The following is a 15,388-nucleotide window of genomic DNA, read 5'->3' as shown; positions in this document are numbered from 1 at the left end:
AGGGAAGCTCTCTTTAGGAAAATGCCAGCTCATGAATAAAAAAGAAAGGAGGGATGATGTCACCACGTCACAACCCCTCATGATGAACTAGGCATAATCACCACTGACCACCAAAGTCATCGGTGAGAAGCTGATGGGGACTTTATCACAGATGGGCCTGGCTTGGAAGCCCTGAACCACTGGTCAATCTCGACCTCACCAAAAGGGTGCGGGTGGACCCGAGGTGTCCCTGAGTGCCGCTGCGCGAGGCACATCCACCCATGCAGGTTCCTGCCAAGGCCTCATGCCTGAATCAGATCGAGCCTGTGTGTCCACAGAAAGTGCAGGACACAGAGGAGCGTGTGGCCCAAGGCTGGCACCACAGCACAGCTCAGCTCAGCTCAGCCCGACTGGTGCCATGGCCGCTTCTGGTCCACCTGTCTGCACTTCTCGGCCCCCTCTCCCAGCACTTGAACAGGGCTGTCCGTGTTTGCAGTCCCATTCCCTTGGCCCCCTACTCCCACCCCAGTCTGATCACTGCCGCCTCACTCCACAGAAGCAGCTTCCATAACGGTCAACAATGTCCTCTGTGTTGCCAGAACCAACTAATGTTCTCGAAGTCTCATCTGTCACTCCTGACTCTCTTTGCAGTGGTCAGCATGGTTTAACACTCCCTTCTTCTTGAAACACCCTCCCCTCCTGGCTCCCAGGTGTACCCCCTAAGCTAGTTTTCTTCCTGGCGGTCCCTCCCTCCAGAGACCCCTGCTCTGTTTCCTCTGAAGGGCCCTCCTCCCTGGCCGGGCTTTAAGGACAGGGTTCCCGGCCCTGTGCCTGGCTATTCCTAAGTGGCCTTGTCCACTCCAGCTCTCCTGACTCCTTATATGCAAATGACCCTGAAATGTGTTCTCAAACCTGAGCTCCTCTCTGAGTCCGGACCCATGCTCCAACTGCCTATTGAAATATCTTGGGGGTCTCAAGGGCACCTTGTTCCTAGCAGGTCCAAACCTGAGCTCATGCTCTTTCTCCGAACACGGTCCTTTTCCTCCTTCCCTGTCTCAGTGGACAGCCCCACTATTCATTCTGATGCTTGGGCCAAACACCTGGCAGTCTGCCTCAACTGTCCCTTCCCTTTAGTCAGATTCTGACCTGTCACCACAACCTTTGGGATCTCACTTCTCAAAGAAGTGTTGAGTCCATCCTCTTCTGTCTGTCTCCCCCATAGCCACCTTCCTGCATGAATGGAACTCCTCCTAACTGGTCCCTGCTGCCATGCTGACCTTGTCATCCTTTCTCCACATGGCTGCCGGAATGATCTTTTCACAGTGCAAATCCAATAGTGCCACCTTGCTTCAAGCCCGTAATTTCCCATTGCTCCTGGCATCCAGGTGACAACACTCCTACAGCCCCTGCACCATCTGGTCCCTGACAGCCCAGCGCCTGCCACCACCCACCAACCACAGTGGCCTTCTCCAGCCCTGGTATCACCTGTCCCTCCTGCTGTGGGGACTGTGCAGGTGCAGGCCCTCTGCCTGCCACATGCTCTTCTCCAGGATCACCCCTGCTCCCTTTCAGATCTTGGCAGCTTGTTTTCAGGGCAGTTCTTCTCATCTTCCCCTCTGCCTCCTGAGGTGCACATTTGAGTCATAGTTTCACAACTTTTGTTGTGACTATTTGAGTCAAATCTATTTCCTTCACTAGACTGTAACCCACTTGAAGGTAGGAGCGATCTTCATTATGGTGTCAACAAAATCCAACCTTTTGCCAGTCATGTAGTGGACACTCAAACCTTGCTCGGCGATGGTGTCTGGAGTGTTGGTGACAGTAGTGATGGTGATGGCAGGGCAGGGGTAGTGTTGGCATCGTTATGAACCATGAGGGTGTGTTGGTGGAGGTGGAGGTGACAGTGGTGGTGGCGACATGCAAGGGCAGTGGGAACAGTGGTGTGGGAGGTGGCTGAGGGGATGACGGTGGTGATGACAGGGATGATGGTGGTGATGCTAGTGACGGTGATCACCTTCCTCCACACCAGCATGGCTGACAGACCGTTGAGCAGATTTATGTAAGGAAGGGAAATGGGGGGCTGATCTCTTCCAATGGCAGCAACCTAAGGAGACCATCCTTCAATCCAGGACTGCCTGGGCTCCTGGCCTCACCACACCCCTGTGATTTCTTCTTCCTTTGGCTCAGCTTGTACCCATTCAATAGTGTTCCTCCTCCCTTTTAACTGAATCTGGCTGGGGTTGAAGTCTGTCCCTTGTAGCCAGAGAAAGCTAACTGGTACCAATGAGACGAAGAACAGTGGGGTGAGCTGAGTTGGAGGCCCATTCCTTCCCACCTCCTGCTGGCCTCTCCTCCTCTCTCTGGCCTCTGAATGTCCTTGGATCTTTCTTTGTCTCTGTTCACTCTCTGGGTGATCTCGTACACTCTCATCCCCTTAATACCATGCTATATGCTGATAAATCTCGAGTATCTGTCCCTGGTTCTGACTTTTCTCCTGAAGCCAAATTCACATGTCTGGCTATTTACAGGCCATTTCTTACATGGCTGCCTGTCACACCTCAAACTCAGCCTGCCCTGTGATGCATGGGACTTTCCTCCAGGCACCTGCTCCCTGCACGATCTTCTGCAACCCCTGTGAGCAGCAACCACAACATGTCCTACCAGCAACCTTGGGGCCATCTTTGACTCCTGTCCCTCGCCCCTACATCCGATCCACCAGCAAGCCTCATCAGTTCACCTTCCAGATGGAGCCTCCCAATCTCCACCTGCACTGCTGTGCCTCCCCATGCTGCCATCCTCTCGCCCCAGGAAAGCAGCTACAGCCTCCTCCTGGGCCCCAGGAGTCTCCCCCATGCAGCAGCCAGAGCAGTCCAGAAAGACCAGAGGCCAGCTCCTCCTCCACCCCCAACCTTCCAATGGCTGCCCATCTCCTCCACAAGGAACACAGCCCTTCAAAGGGCCCATGAGTCTTCCGACATGGTCTAGCCCCTACCACCTCTTCTACACCTCCTCACCCTGTTTGGCTCAGGGGATGCTTTTCTTTTCAGGAGCGCTTCTGCCCCAGGGCCTTCGCAACTGGCTGCGCTCCCCACAGGGAATGCTGCCCCGAGCTGCTCCTGCTTCCTCACTGCCTTCAGGTGGGCCATGATGGAGGCTCTGAGCAAGGCAGGGACAGAGGGCCTGTAGGGAGACCCCACAGGATGTAGTGTCTGAGAGGGGGCATTCAGGATGACTCCCAGGTGCCTGGGAAGGGACATGAGAGATTGGCTTTGGAGAGGAAGATGCCAAGTGTGTGTGAGGCATAGGGAGAGGGGCCACCCAGGGCGGAGCATGCAGGACACTGCCTGGTAGACTCATCACATGGAGCCTGAGGCAGAGACCAGACTGGGAGGCAATGCCCCACCTGGCGGCGGCTGCCTGGAGAGGGCTGACCCCCACCCCACCCCCCGGGGCAGCCCCTGCAGTGAGCAGTAGTGACACTCCACTAGTATCTGCCAGCTGCTAGGGAATCCAGCCCATGATAGGCTGCAAAATCAGTGGCTGAGCTGGTGTGAGCAGAGCTGGCACCACTGACCCAGTTCAGAGAGAAGCATGGCCACTCTCCTGGGGGACAGCCCCACAGCCAGCCCTGCCTAGCTGGCAGCTGACAGTGGATCAATAAGCCCAATTGCTGATTACCTTTTTATTCAAATATAAATGTACAGCAAGTATGAGAATCAGTCTCTTGCAATTATGGCTCCTGCCTGCCTTTCCTAGAGGGATGCATGGAAGGGCCCAGCTCCAGAGCCACACAGGTAGGGGGGCCATGCCACAGCCATGTTGTGGGAGAGCCGGGGGGACTTGGCAGCACAGCAGGGCCATGCTGGACTGTTTCCTCCTCTACTATGGCCACAGGAATTCTGGGGCCACCAGCCCGATCTCCTTTAGCCGCAAAGGGCAGAACTTTCTCCAGTCACCTCCATGCTCATCTGAGCCCCGCTCTCTGCTGGGCAAACTGGGGGCAGATCAGAAACTGTCCCTGCCCTCAAGAGCTGGACCCAAACCCAGGCAACTTGAATGCCAGATGAAGATATTCAGGAACCCGCAGGTGGAGAAGGACTTGTTTCTGGGATCCCAGGGAGGGAGAAACAGGGGAACCTCAGGCTGCAGAAAACACCCAGCTCCAGTCGGCCTTGACAGGGAAGCGTTGAAGGGACGCTCCTGGGGATGGAAGCCGAGTGGCTGGGGGATGGCTGCGTCAGTATCGCGAGGCTCAAAGTGGTGGGAGGTGGCCAAAGCCAGCAACGACCCAGGAACCTGAAGGAGACTTATGCCTTCACCACCACCCCAGAACCCCACGACCCCAGGGGTTTCCTGACCGGCTGCTCGGGTGACCGCAGGCATAACCACGGCGCCCAGAGGCTTGAGTGGCTGGCGGTGCCAGGTTCCTGCTTTGGGGTGTGACAGCGCAGTGTGGTTGGCGGGCAGGCGGCCCCAGCCCCGCGCTGCCCAGCACCCGTGCTCCCAAGCCCCATGGAGGGCAGGCCTGTCCCCAGGCCACACCCCACCGAGCCAGGGAGTGCCGGGCCCAGGGACATGGCCCCAGGGATGGGGAGGGACGCTCAGCAATGTCGCCTGAGGTCATACTCGACCTTTGGTGAGTCCCGGGCCCCTCTGAGATGCTGATGGAGGCTGTGATCATATCTTTTCTTAAAACAAAACAAAACCACCTGCGGACCCACATCTCTGTCTGCATCCTGGGTCCCCAGGAGCCAGCTGCTCCTCTGCCTCCCCTGCTCTGAGCTGTGATCCTGGACCCTCCTGGGGACCCAGACCCAGACCATTCCCAGGGTTAAACTGAAGGGTGACTAATGCCTCTAGATGGACGAGATGCCACAGCCAGGGCTCTGGGACAAGGGACACAGCCTTGGGGAGGAACAGCTGGGAGTGTCCCCAGAGCCAGGGGAGAGAGAGGGCTTTGACAGACAGAGAAAGCCAGTCCCAGAGAGAGGCAGGGACAAACCTGAGGTCTCCAGCAAGGGGGCTGAGCAGGTCCTGTACCCTCCCAGCCTTGACCACATGAAGGCACTGGCTCCTCTGCTCAGGAACCCACAGCCCTGACCCCATATCCCACCTCCCAGGTCCTGCTGCCAAGCTCCTGCCACACGGGCCTCCTCCCAGCCCTGCCTCTCAGCCCTAGCCTCCTGGTCTCTACTCCTTTGCTCTGCATCCCAGGGACAATCTACCTCCTCCCCAGGAGGCTCCCCTTCAGGGACGGGCCCTAGGGGCAGGTCCTGCCCAGGGGTCCAGGCATTCGAGTGCCCCTCCCTGAGCAACCTAGAATATAGGTCCCCCAGACAGGAGGCCATTTGAGGAATAGGTGGCCTTGAGCTGGACTCTCAACAGCCCCTCTGTCCAGCCCTGTGAGGAGACCACCTCTCCTCTCTGCAGACTCTGTGGTGGGTGGAACAATGTCCCCTCCCCACAAAGATGTCTCCGTCCTCATCCCCAGAACCTGCGTGTTCCCTTAGATTGCAAAAGGGACTTTGCAGATGTGACGGAGTGAAGGATCTTGAGACAAGAAGACTATACATGATCATCCAGGTGGGCCCCAGATGTAATCCCAAGGACACTTACAAGAGGAAAGAGAAGGGTCAGAGTCAGAAAGGGAGACTGGATGATGCTGTGCCTCTGGCTTTGAAGATGGGGGAAGGGACCACCAGCCAAGGAATGCAGGTGGCCTCTGGGTTGGAAAAGGCCAGGAGATGGGTCTTCCCTTGGAGACCTCAGGAGGAAGACACCTTGATTTTAGCCCAGGGAGACACATTTGGGACTTCTGGCTTCTAGAACTGTAGGACAATAAATTTGGGTTGCTTTAAACCACAAAGTTTGTAGTAATTTTCCACAGAAGCAATAGAAAATGATTGCAGGCTCCTTTTCTGAAAAACCCAAAAGGCAGCGAAAGAGAATTGCAAAAGAGAGGACGTGCTGGGGTGAGAAGGGACCCAAGCAAAGCCCAAGCGTGGCCTCAGAGGCAGCAGGAAGCAGGGGGGCTGTCCCCACCCTTGTCCCAGCCCCCAGGCCCCTGAGGTCCCTGGAGTAGTCCGCTTCACAGAGACAGAGAGTGGAATAGGGGGCACCAGGAGCTGGGGGGTGCGGAGTTAGAGTTGAGTGAGAACAGCTTCCATTTGGGAAGAGGAGAGTCCTGAGACGAATGACAGTGAGGGCAACAGAGCCGTACGAATGTGCTTCATGCCTCTTAGTTGTCCACATTAAGAAATGGGAAATTGTATTATGGGCATTTTACTACAATTAAACATATACAAAAATAGCCCATTGACAGTAAAAGAGAGGTGGGAGGTTGTAAAGGACGAGGATGGAGAAGAGGTTGGACCCCATGCGAGCCTGTGGGTCCCAACTGGGGTTTGGACTTTGTCCAGGATCTTGGTGAGGTGTGTGGAGGCATCCACCTGCGGACACAGTGGGCAGTCTGAATTTGTCCTGAAGGCCTTGGAGAGGATTTTAATATTTCCCTGTAAGCCGCTCTGGGGAATTTGGACTTCAGACTCATAATGATGAATGATCCATGCCCTCAGCAAGAAGCAGAGCACCTTGGTATTTTCTGAAGGCCGGTGGGGATGTGCCCAGGTCAGAGGATGGCTTGGGCCCTGGAAGGCCACCTCTGGCAGGCTGGTGCTGGTGCCCAGGGCCCAGGGAGGAGGCTGGGGCAGGGATCAGGTGCATTGGAAACTGAGCATCTGCAGAGCCCGGGGGCCACCAGGGAGGCATCCAGTGGACGGTGCTGTGCAGACCTGAAGTCTGAGTTCCAGTTGTATGCTGAGGTTGCCAGTAGAGGTGTAGCCCTGATTAATAGCCTGTATTTTGAGGCCCACGTTGTGAGCTGGGCACTGGGAACACAGCCGTGAGCAGAGCCCACCTCTCAGGGCCTCAACGAGCTCCTGGTGGGTGCAAGGCAAGCAGAACCAGGCTGTGGGGGGCATAGGCAGGGTGGCAGTAAGGTTAGTGCAGGTGGCAGGGAGTCGCTCCGGGGAGAAACAGCATCTGCAAAGGTGGAAGGGCAGGGCTGAGGCCTGCCAGCCCCAGCCTGGTGAAGGGTTCTGAGCAGTGGTGGCTGGCAGAGCAGCGACCAGACGTCTTGCCTCCTTCTCTGCTGTCTCCTGGCACCTTCCCAAGTCCCAGCACACAGAGGTGATGATAAATGCTCGCTGGCATAAGTTAGATGGGGGCTCTTGTTCCAGGCTCGTGTTCTGGGAGGGGTCAGACGACTCTGTCCTGTGAAACGGGCATAAGGATGCCCACTGGGTAGGGCTGCTTGGAAGACAGATGACAGTGGGTGGACAAAGCCCAATGCAGGCACTCAGTGCCACCCTCCATCCACAAGATGAAGTCAGTATTGGCAGATCTTGATGGCGTGATTGTTGTAAAAGCCAGATCAAGGGCCCTGGGAGTTGTCATTGGAAGCAGCAGACACCTCAGCTCTGAGCAGAGCTTGGGACCCTGTCTAGCCAGGGAGGGGCCATGAGGTCTGTGACCCTGGCATGGCAGAGTGGGCAGACTGGGGAGGCCTGAACTCCCTACCAAGACCCTTCCCCAGCAGACAAGAGGAGAATCTCCCGCTCAGTGGCAGGCTGCCGGGGGAGGGGGGCAGGCGGGCCACCTGGGGCCGGGTGGGCAGTGAGGCGCGAAGGCAGCGGTCCCACACCCTCCCCCAGCCCCCTCCAGGGGCTCTGTCTCCACCCCTCACCTGGGCACCTCCAACTATCTCCCTGGCTCCTTGGCATCTCTGTGTCTCTATGGTCCCTGGGTGCCCGGAATCCCAATCTCCCCTTCCTGCTGTGTCTCTCCCTGTCTCTGTCACCGTGTCTCGTCGCTCCCGGTTCTCCTGCCCTCCCCGTCCCGCCCACCACAATCCCCTCCAGCCCACTTGGTGCCCTTATCTGGGTCTGCCCCGCACAATTGCTGGGAGCCCATCCCCATGACAACGGGGCAGATGGCGGCTGCGATTAGCCACTCTCCCTCCCTCCGCAGCTCAATCCGTCTTTGAAATTAAATCAGCTGCGATAACATCGACCGGCCAGAGGGAGGGAAGGCGGGCAGGAGGCTGCCTGCGCCCCACCCACCCTGCCCCAGGCCCAGAGCAGAGGGAGAGGAAGAGGGGGGCAGAACTGGTTCCCACTGTGGCCCTGTGACCTTGACCACATCTCTCGTCCTCTGAGCCTCAGTTTCTGCATCTGCAAAATGGGGGTGAACAGCCATATCTCTCGCTTGGCTCGGTGGAAGGCGTCGGGGAGGTTCTGCAGTAAGCTGAGAACACTGTACCTGCCCACCCAGTCCATGAAGAAGCCTGAGCCCCAGTGGGCAATCCCTGCCCAGCCAGGCCTTAGGGACCAAGGCCATTTGAGTAAACCAGCTCTTCGCGGCTGAGAGGCCACAGACCTGGCTCCCCACCTGCTCTGCAAGCCCAGTGCATCTCCCAGGGCCTTGACACCCTAACTTGCAAAATGCTCCAGCTTAGCTGCCATCTCATCCCACTCATGGACCCAGGAATGGAGGGTGGAGAAGGTGGAGACCTGCCCCAGTATGAGACCTCCCGGGGAAGCAGCATCTGGTGGTGTTCACTGGGTGGGCTGTGGGTCCCAGGCAATGGGGTCAGCATGTTCGAAAGCTGGAGGTGGGAGGCAGGGTAGGGCCAGAGCACAGAGAGCAGGAGAGAGCGGGGAGGTGTGCCTGGATCTCAAGCGAGGGAGGGCTGTGTTAGATCCGGAGGAGGACTCTGGGTAGAGGTCACGGCCAGCTCAGAGGCCCCGTGCAGGAACAAGCCAGTGTGAGTAGGAAAGGGAGGAGGCCAGGGGGCTGGAGCAAAGAATGATGGGGAAGCACTGTGCCAGCTGGGGAAGGTCCTGAGGGCCGCCATGGGGACTGCAGCCTCCACTTCTGAGTGTTCCGCAAAACTCAGGCTTTCACAGGATCCTTCTGGCTGCTGGGATAAAAACGGGATGAAAGAGGGAAGGGAGGAGGCCGGGGAGGAGGCTGGCGTGATGTTCAGTGGACGACAATGACCCAACTGGGATACGGCCGTCATCTTCGCGGGGAGCTACCCTCTGCGGTGTCCCCTGCCCCCTGCTGAACCCTGGGGCAGTGGAGGAACCTCAGCGAACTCCGCTCAGCATGCCACTGCACAGGGCGCAGCCAGCCTCAGCCCGGCTCTGAAAGTGGCTCCCAGACCCCTGGCTGCCCCGCGCAGCTCTGAAAGTGGCTCCTGGACCTCTCACTGCCCCATCTGGCTCTGAAAGTGGCTCCCAGGACACCTCGCTGCTTCAGACTTGGCCCCTAGACACACAGCCCAGCCTAGAAGAGGCTCCGGGAAAGGCCAGAATGGCCTGCTGCGGCAGCGCAGCTTGGCAAGTCCTCCTCAAGAAAGTGACACAGAGTAGGAGCCTCCAGGGATGACTTTAACAAGCCGAAGGAGATGGGAAGGGCGTCCCAGGCAGGGGCAACAGTGTGATGCCGCAGCAGAAAGGGCCCGGAGCCGGCAGTGCTGTGGGGCAGGCCCCAGGCAGTGAGTGCCGCGAGGGGGTTGGACTCTACCCCAAATGTGCTCCTGAGGAAGTCACTCAAGCTGCCAGGCTTCAGCTTCTCTGTCTGTAAAGTGGGGCTAAGGGTAGACACAGGGATTCCGCCAGGTGTCACATGCTCGGCTGGGCGGGTCAGTGACTGGGGCCCCGCAGGCGTTTGAGCAGGGGATGCCGTGTTGGATTTGCATTGGAGAGAGCAGGTGCCAGCTCCAGGTGTGAGGCTGGGCGACAAGAAGGAAGCAGAGAGCCAGGAGTCCTGGGGTGTTTGGGGACCAGTGCCGTGCAAGCACCCAGGTTTCTGCTGTGCACCCAGCGCCAGGACTGTGGCCGCCTGGGCTGCCGGGCTGTAACTGGATTTGCTCAGCAGCTGCCTGTGCTAAGCAGGCCCACTTGACGCAGACACAGCTGGCCAGTAATTGGTGAAATTAGCAAGTCGGCGGGGACAGAGGTCAGGTGGTTAATGCTGTAGTGGGGGCTTTGATGAAGTTAGTCCCAGGGAAGGACTGGGAACTGGGGTTTGACCTTCTGTGTTTCACAAGGCTCTCCTGCCCTGTCTGTAACGTGGTTAGGGGACCTCCAGCTGCTGGCTTGTCCCAGGGCTCTCAGAGGCAGAACCCAGGGAGCCACAGCTTGGCCTCAGCCTCAAGATGCAGCCACAGCACCAAGTTGCCGACTGTGTCGTCTAAGCCAAGACACACGCAGAAGCCAAGGGGGCTTTTCAAGCCCTGAAGATCTTGGGTTGATGCCCCTTGGCTTCCTGGAAGAGGCCTGCAGCAGACTCCCCTTGGAGAAAAGCAGCAGGCCCGCCTCCCAGCCTCTACATCCCTCGTGAGTGCCCCTCAGACCAACTCTGCGTCTGGAAATGAGATGAGTTCTTCACTGGCTGTTCCCTTTATTCGACTGAGCCTCACCCTCCCCTCTAGGTTAAAGGCCTCCCAGGGTCTTCTCCTGTCCTGAGCTCCAGAGAGTGTCCTCTGAGCATGGTCCTTGGTTCCCACTCTTCCCTGGCACAGTGCTCCTCCCTTCTTTCATTACATACCATTTATTGGGCACCTACTAGATGCCATGAGCTGGGCTGGGAGTTGGGATGCAGAAGTGAGCAAAATCTGACCAGATCCTAGTCCAGTTGGTGCTCAGAACACCTTCTGTGGCCATGCCACACTTCCTTGCTACAGCCAGGGAGCCAGAGACCCTGTCACTGACCATCCTTTAACCCTCAAACCTGGAATCACCTCCTTTTTGGCTTCTACTCCAACCCCAAGGAACAAGGAATTGCCACCTGCTGGTCCTTTATCTAGATGCACTCAAGCACTTAAGCAGGTCTCCCTGGGCTGTCACTGCCAGCATCATCATCATCACCACCATTTTAAAGGCAGGTCCTTTGGAGTCAACATCTGGGGTGATATGCTAGCACAGCCACTTGCTAGCTATGTGACTCTCTCCTTTCCAGACCTCAGTTTCCTCTTGGATAATGTGGGGTCAATGACCCCTGTCTGGGAGGGTTGTGGACAGTTGTGGGCATTAAATGGAACCATGCATAGCCACCTTCCTGGCCTTCTTGCTGTTCTCCAAACAGGGGCAGGCCTGTTCCTGCCCCAGGCTTTTGCACTTGCTGTTCCCTCTGCCCAGAACGCTTTTTCCCCAGATGGCCTCATGGTCCAGTGCCTCACTTTCATTCCAGTTCCTGATAGATGTCACCCCCTCAGAAATGGAGGCCACTCTGTTTGTTTTGTGTGTGTGTGTTGTTTTGTTTTGTTTTGTTTTTGAGACAGAGTCTCGCTGTGTCGCCCAGGCTGGAGTGCAGTGGCATGATCTCGACTCACTGCAAGCTCCGCCTCCTGGGTTCATGCCATTCTCCTGCCTCAGCCTCCCGAGTAGCTGGGACTACAGGTGCCTGCCATCACGCCTGGATAATTTTTTTGTATTTTTAGTAGAGACGGGGTTTCACCATGTTAGCCAGGATGGTCTCAATCTCCTGACTTCGTGATCCACCCGCCTTGGCCTCCCAAAGTGTTGGGATTACAGGCGTGAGCCACTGTGTCCGGCAAGGCCACTCTGTTGGGTGTTGAGTGACTCAGCCCTCCCCTGCCTACTCCCTGAGCCCCCTTCTCAGTCAGCTCACCTGCCCATTCCCTCTCCGGCGTTCATTGCTAGTGGGGACCATGTTCTGCACATCTGTTTCTCACCTGTCTCCCTCAACTAGAATACTAACCGCGTGAGGGTAGGGGTCTGCCTGTTTTGTTCCTTGCTGTATCGCCAGTGTCTAACAGGTGCTCAATCAATATTTCTTGAATTACATCCAATTAATAGTGCCTGACACATCTGTGAGTTTGAGATTGTTTCAAAGTAAAATGTTACTTTTTTTGAGGCAGAGTCTTGCTCTGTTGCCCAGGCTGGAGTACAGTGGCATGATCTCAGCTCACTGCAACCTCCGCCCCCTGGGTTTAAACAATTCTCCTGCCTCAGCCTCTGAAGTAGCTGTGGTTACAGGCATTCGCCACTATGCCCAGCTAATTTTTGTACATATTTTTTTGTTTTTAGTACAGATGGGGTTTCACCATGTTGGCCAGGCTGGTCTCGAACTCCTGACCTCGTGATCCGCCCGCCTCAGCCTCCCAAAGTGCTAAGATTACAGGCGTGAGCCACCCGCACCCAGCCTCAAAGTAAAATGTTATTTTAAAAATGCATACTTTTTAAAGATTGGCACTCGGTAGGACTCAGGTCACCAGAGCAGAGTCCCCTTTCCTTGTTAGCACAGGCACCTCCCATGACGTGGAGCTCACTCACCCTCTGAGGGCATCAGCCTGGCTCTGACTTGGGGAAAGCTCCGGCTTCACGTGGCTGAGATCTGCTCCCTGGGATCCCGCCCCCACCCACGGACGCCAGGCCTGAAGACGAGTGGGCACTTGCCAGGGAGCACCGCCTGTAGAAAGGCCCTGGGGCTGCAGGGTGTGTGGTGCAGTGGAACAACTGGGGAAGTCAGCATGGTGGGAGGTCAGAGGCAGAGGGCCAGAGGCAGGTGGGTGGGCCCAGGCCACCAGGCCCTCGTGGTGAGGATGAGACGTGCAGTCCTTATGCTTAGAGCGGGGGAGCCTGGTTTAAAGCCACCAGGCAATGCGATTGAACGTGGGTTTGGCACAGCTGTCCCGGGAAGAACCTATGTGGGTGGGTAGAAAGGAGGAAGGCTGAGAACTGGAACAGCAAGGCCTGTGCAGATGGCAGGGGCCAGCAGTAGAGAATGGATACAGGTCAGGGTTGGGTTTGAGGTAATCAGGACAGGGCAGCCACGTTATTTGTCAACCCAGATGGCGGGCACAGGAGAGATGACAGACCCCCCTGCAGAACCACCCCTGGCTTCCTGATTGAAACAGCGCAGGCCCTGGAGGCAGCATCCACACCCTCCTTCATGTCCACTAGGCTGGAGCTGGCCCCACATCCCCACAAAGCTGGGCAAGCTGTTCCATAAACTCACTTGGCACATTTATTAACCATCGGGCTATGTCTGCAGCCCCATGTGTTTGCTGCCCCGTTCACGGTGCAGCAGAGCCAGGTGGCCGGCGCCTACTTGCTATCCATCCATTTGAGCTGCTCCTTGCCATTCACAGTCACCGACTTGAGCTGCCCATCTTCCTCCACCTCCACACGCTCCTGCCCATTCTCCACGATGTGCTTGGTGGTGACCTTGTGGCCATTGATCATCTCGGTGGACGACATCACCGACTTGAACCCTGAGCTGCCAGAGCCGGAGCCCCCGAAGGAAGTGGATGAGAAAGTGGTGCGGCTGCCCTCGCTGCGGCCCAGCGTGTTGAAGGATGAGAAGGCCTCCATGAAGGCTGGGAACTCTCCAAAGCCCTCCGAGAAGGCCCCCCGCAGGCCATGGCCCCGGCCACCACGGTCACTGTTGAATGGGCTGTCCCAGAACTCAAAGGAGAAGGGGTCCAGGCCACCGAAAAACTCCCGGAAGATGTCCTCAGGGTTACGGAAGGTGTAGCCGGTGTTGAAGGGGCTGCCGTAGGGTGTGCTGGCCCCGCCGCCAGCCCGCCAGCTGTCACAGCCCGCGCGGTCGTACAGGGAGCGCTTCTTGGAGTCGGACAGGACCTCGTAGGCCTCAGACACCTGCTTGAACTTCTTCTCAGCTTCCTCCTTGTTATCAGGGTTCTTGTCGGGGTGCCAGCGAAGGGCCAGCTTGCGGTAGGCTTTCTTGATGTCCTCCGGGGAAGCGCTGGCGTGCACGCCCAGCACTTCGTAGTAGTTAGCCATGGCCAGGGGTGTGGGTGAGAGGAGAGGGGACGTGGAGGCCAGGTGGGCTCAGGGGCCCAGCTGGTCAGAGGATGGTGGAGAGGTGGGCAGTGGTCTGGGGCCCTTCAGCAGGGGCCTGGCTGGACTCCTCAGGCTCCAGGCAAGATTCTGCTGAGGAGTTCACCTTTTCATAGTACCAGTTCTCAGGGACTGGAGGGGCGCCCACTGAGAGGGGTGGGGGGAGGGGAGGGACACTGCCGCTGTGGGGCCAGGTCAGGGTGGGCTGCCCTCCACAGCCCCCTTTATGACATCAGCTCTCAGGGCGTGGCCTACCCCCGCCCCCAGCTCCGCACCAGGCAAAGCTGGGCATATGGGCCTGCCCCTGCCACTGAGGCGGCCACAGCAGTGGGTGGGAACGGGATGCTCTGTGACTCAGGTGGTGTGGGCTGAGCCCCGGGAGCCGAAGGGCAGAGGCAGAATTGGCCATAAGATTCCAGCCTTGGTGGGTGACAAAGGTCCATGGCCGTGGTGGGGGAGGTGGGCGAGGCCCTTCTGGGTATGTCCACTCTGCCGATGGCTGGGCATCGGCTAAGGCAAGAGGAGGCCAAGGTGGGATTCAGGCAGGCTGGGGTAGGGAAAAGAGTCTGCTTTTCTTGTGCCCATTATCTGTCCAGGTCTTCCACAGTAAGCTCTACAAAGGCAGGAAAGTCTGTCCCTGTCTAGGACAGTGGCTGGCATACGAGGGCCATCGGTAAACACTTGGATGAACGAGGCTCAGAGACACGCAGTGCTCAAGGTCACACAGCGAGTCAGTGAGGGAGGGGATGTGAAACCAGGGCCAAGGCTGCAGCGGACAGCAAATCCAAAGAAGTGTTCCACTCAATTCTGGTAAGAAAAATAGGGATTGATGATAAATATTGATTACTGAGTGTAGCAGGTTGAATGGTGGCCCCCCAAAAGATACGTTCCTGCCCTAATCCTTGGAACCTCTGAATGTGAGCTTATTTAGAAAAAGGATCTTTTCGGATGTAATTAAATTAAGGATGTTGAGATGAGATCATCCTGGATTATCTAAGTGGGCCCTAAATCCAGTGACGCACGTCCTTATAGGAGGTGGACACTGATGCAGCCAGAAGCTGGGGGCCAGGAGGGCTCTCTCTGCAGCCTCCAGAGGGAGTGCGGCCCTGCTAACACCTCGATTTCAGACCTCTGGCCTCCAGAACTGGGGGGAAGAGATTTATTTTGTTTTAAGCTACCCAGTTTGTAATCATTTGTAACAGCCCTAGAAAACGAATCAGGTGAGTGAGGTAACCAAATATTCTTAGGCATTTATATTCCTTTAATTCTTGTTCTGGTGTTGGATCATATATAGAAACAGCAATTCACAATACTGATTAATATCTGTTCCTACCTTCACCTCACCCCACTCCAGTTAAGATCAAAACCATGCTAAACCACCTACTAACCACACCAATAAAGAGCCTAGATGTTTGGGTCACCAAGTCCTAACTAAAAATAACCTGCCGCTTTCTTTCTTTCCTTCCTTCCTTCCTTCCTTCCTTCCTTCCTTCCTTCCTTCCTTCCTTCCTTCCTTC

General features: G+C 56.9%; 1 protein-coding gene across 1 annotated transcript; it reads right to left on the bottom strand.

Moving 5' to 3' along the window:
* Positions 1-13,015: 13,015 nt before the first annotated feature.
* DNAJB8 (DnaJ (Hsp40) homolog, subfamily B, member 8) lies at positions 13,016-14,063 on the bottom strand. The gene has a single exon (XM_011950721.1). The coding sequence runs from the start codon at positions 13,812-13,814 to the stop codon at positions 13,116-13,118; it is 699 nt and encodes a 232-aa protein (XP_011806111.1). The 5' UTR covers positions 13,815-14,063; the 3' UTR covers positions 13,016-13,115.
* Between the last annotated feature and the right edge of the window lie 1,325 nt (positions 14,064-15,388).

The sequence above is a fragment of the Colobus angolensis genome, unplaced genomic scaffold (genome assembly GCF_000951035.1).
Source record: "Colobus angolensis palliatus isolate OR3802 unplaced genomic scaffold, Cang.pa_1.0 Scaffold31, whole genome shotgun sequence".
Lineage (NCBI taxonomy): Eukaryota > Metazoa > Chordata > Mammalia > Primates > Cercopithecidae > Colobus > Colobus angolensis.
The sequence above is the reverse complement of the archived record's forward strand: the minus strand, read 5'-3'. Positions and strand labels throughout refer to the sequence as shown.

Bases quoted from the DNA above. Each gene is read 5' to 3' on its own strand.
- DNAJB8 (XM_011950721.1), bottom strand. From the start codon at position 13,814: ATGGCTAACTACTACGAAGTGCTGGGCGTGCACGCCAGCGCTTCCCCG.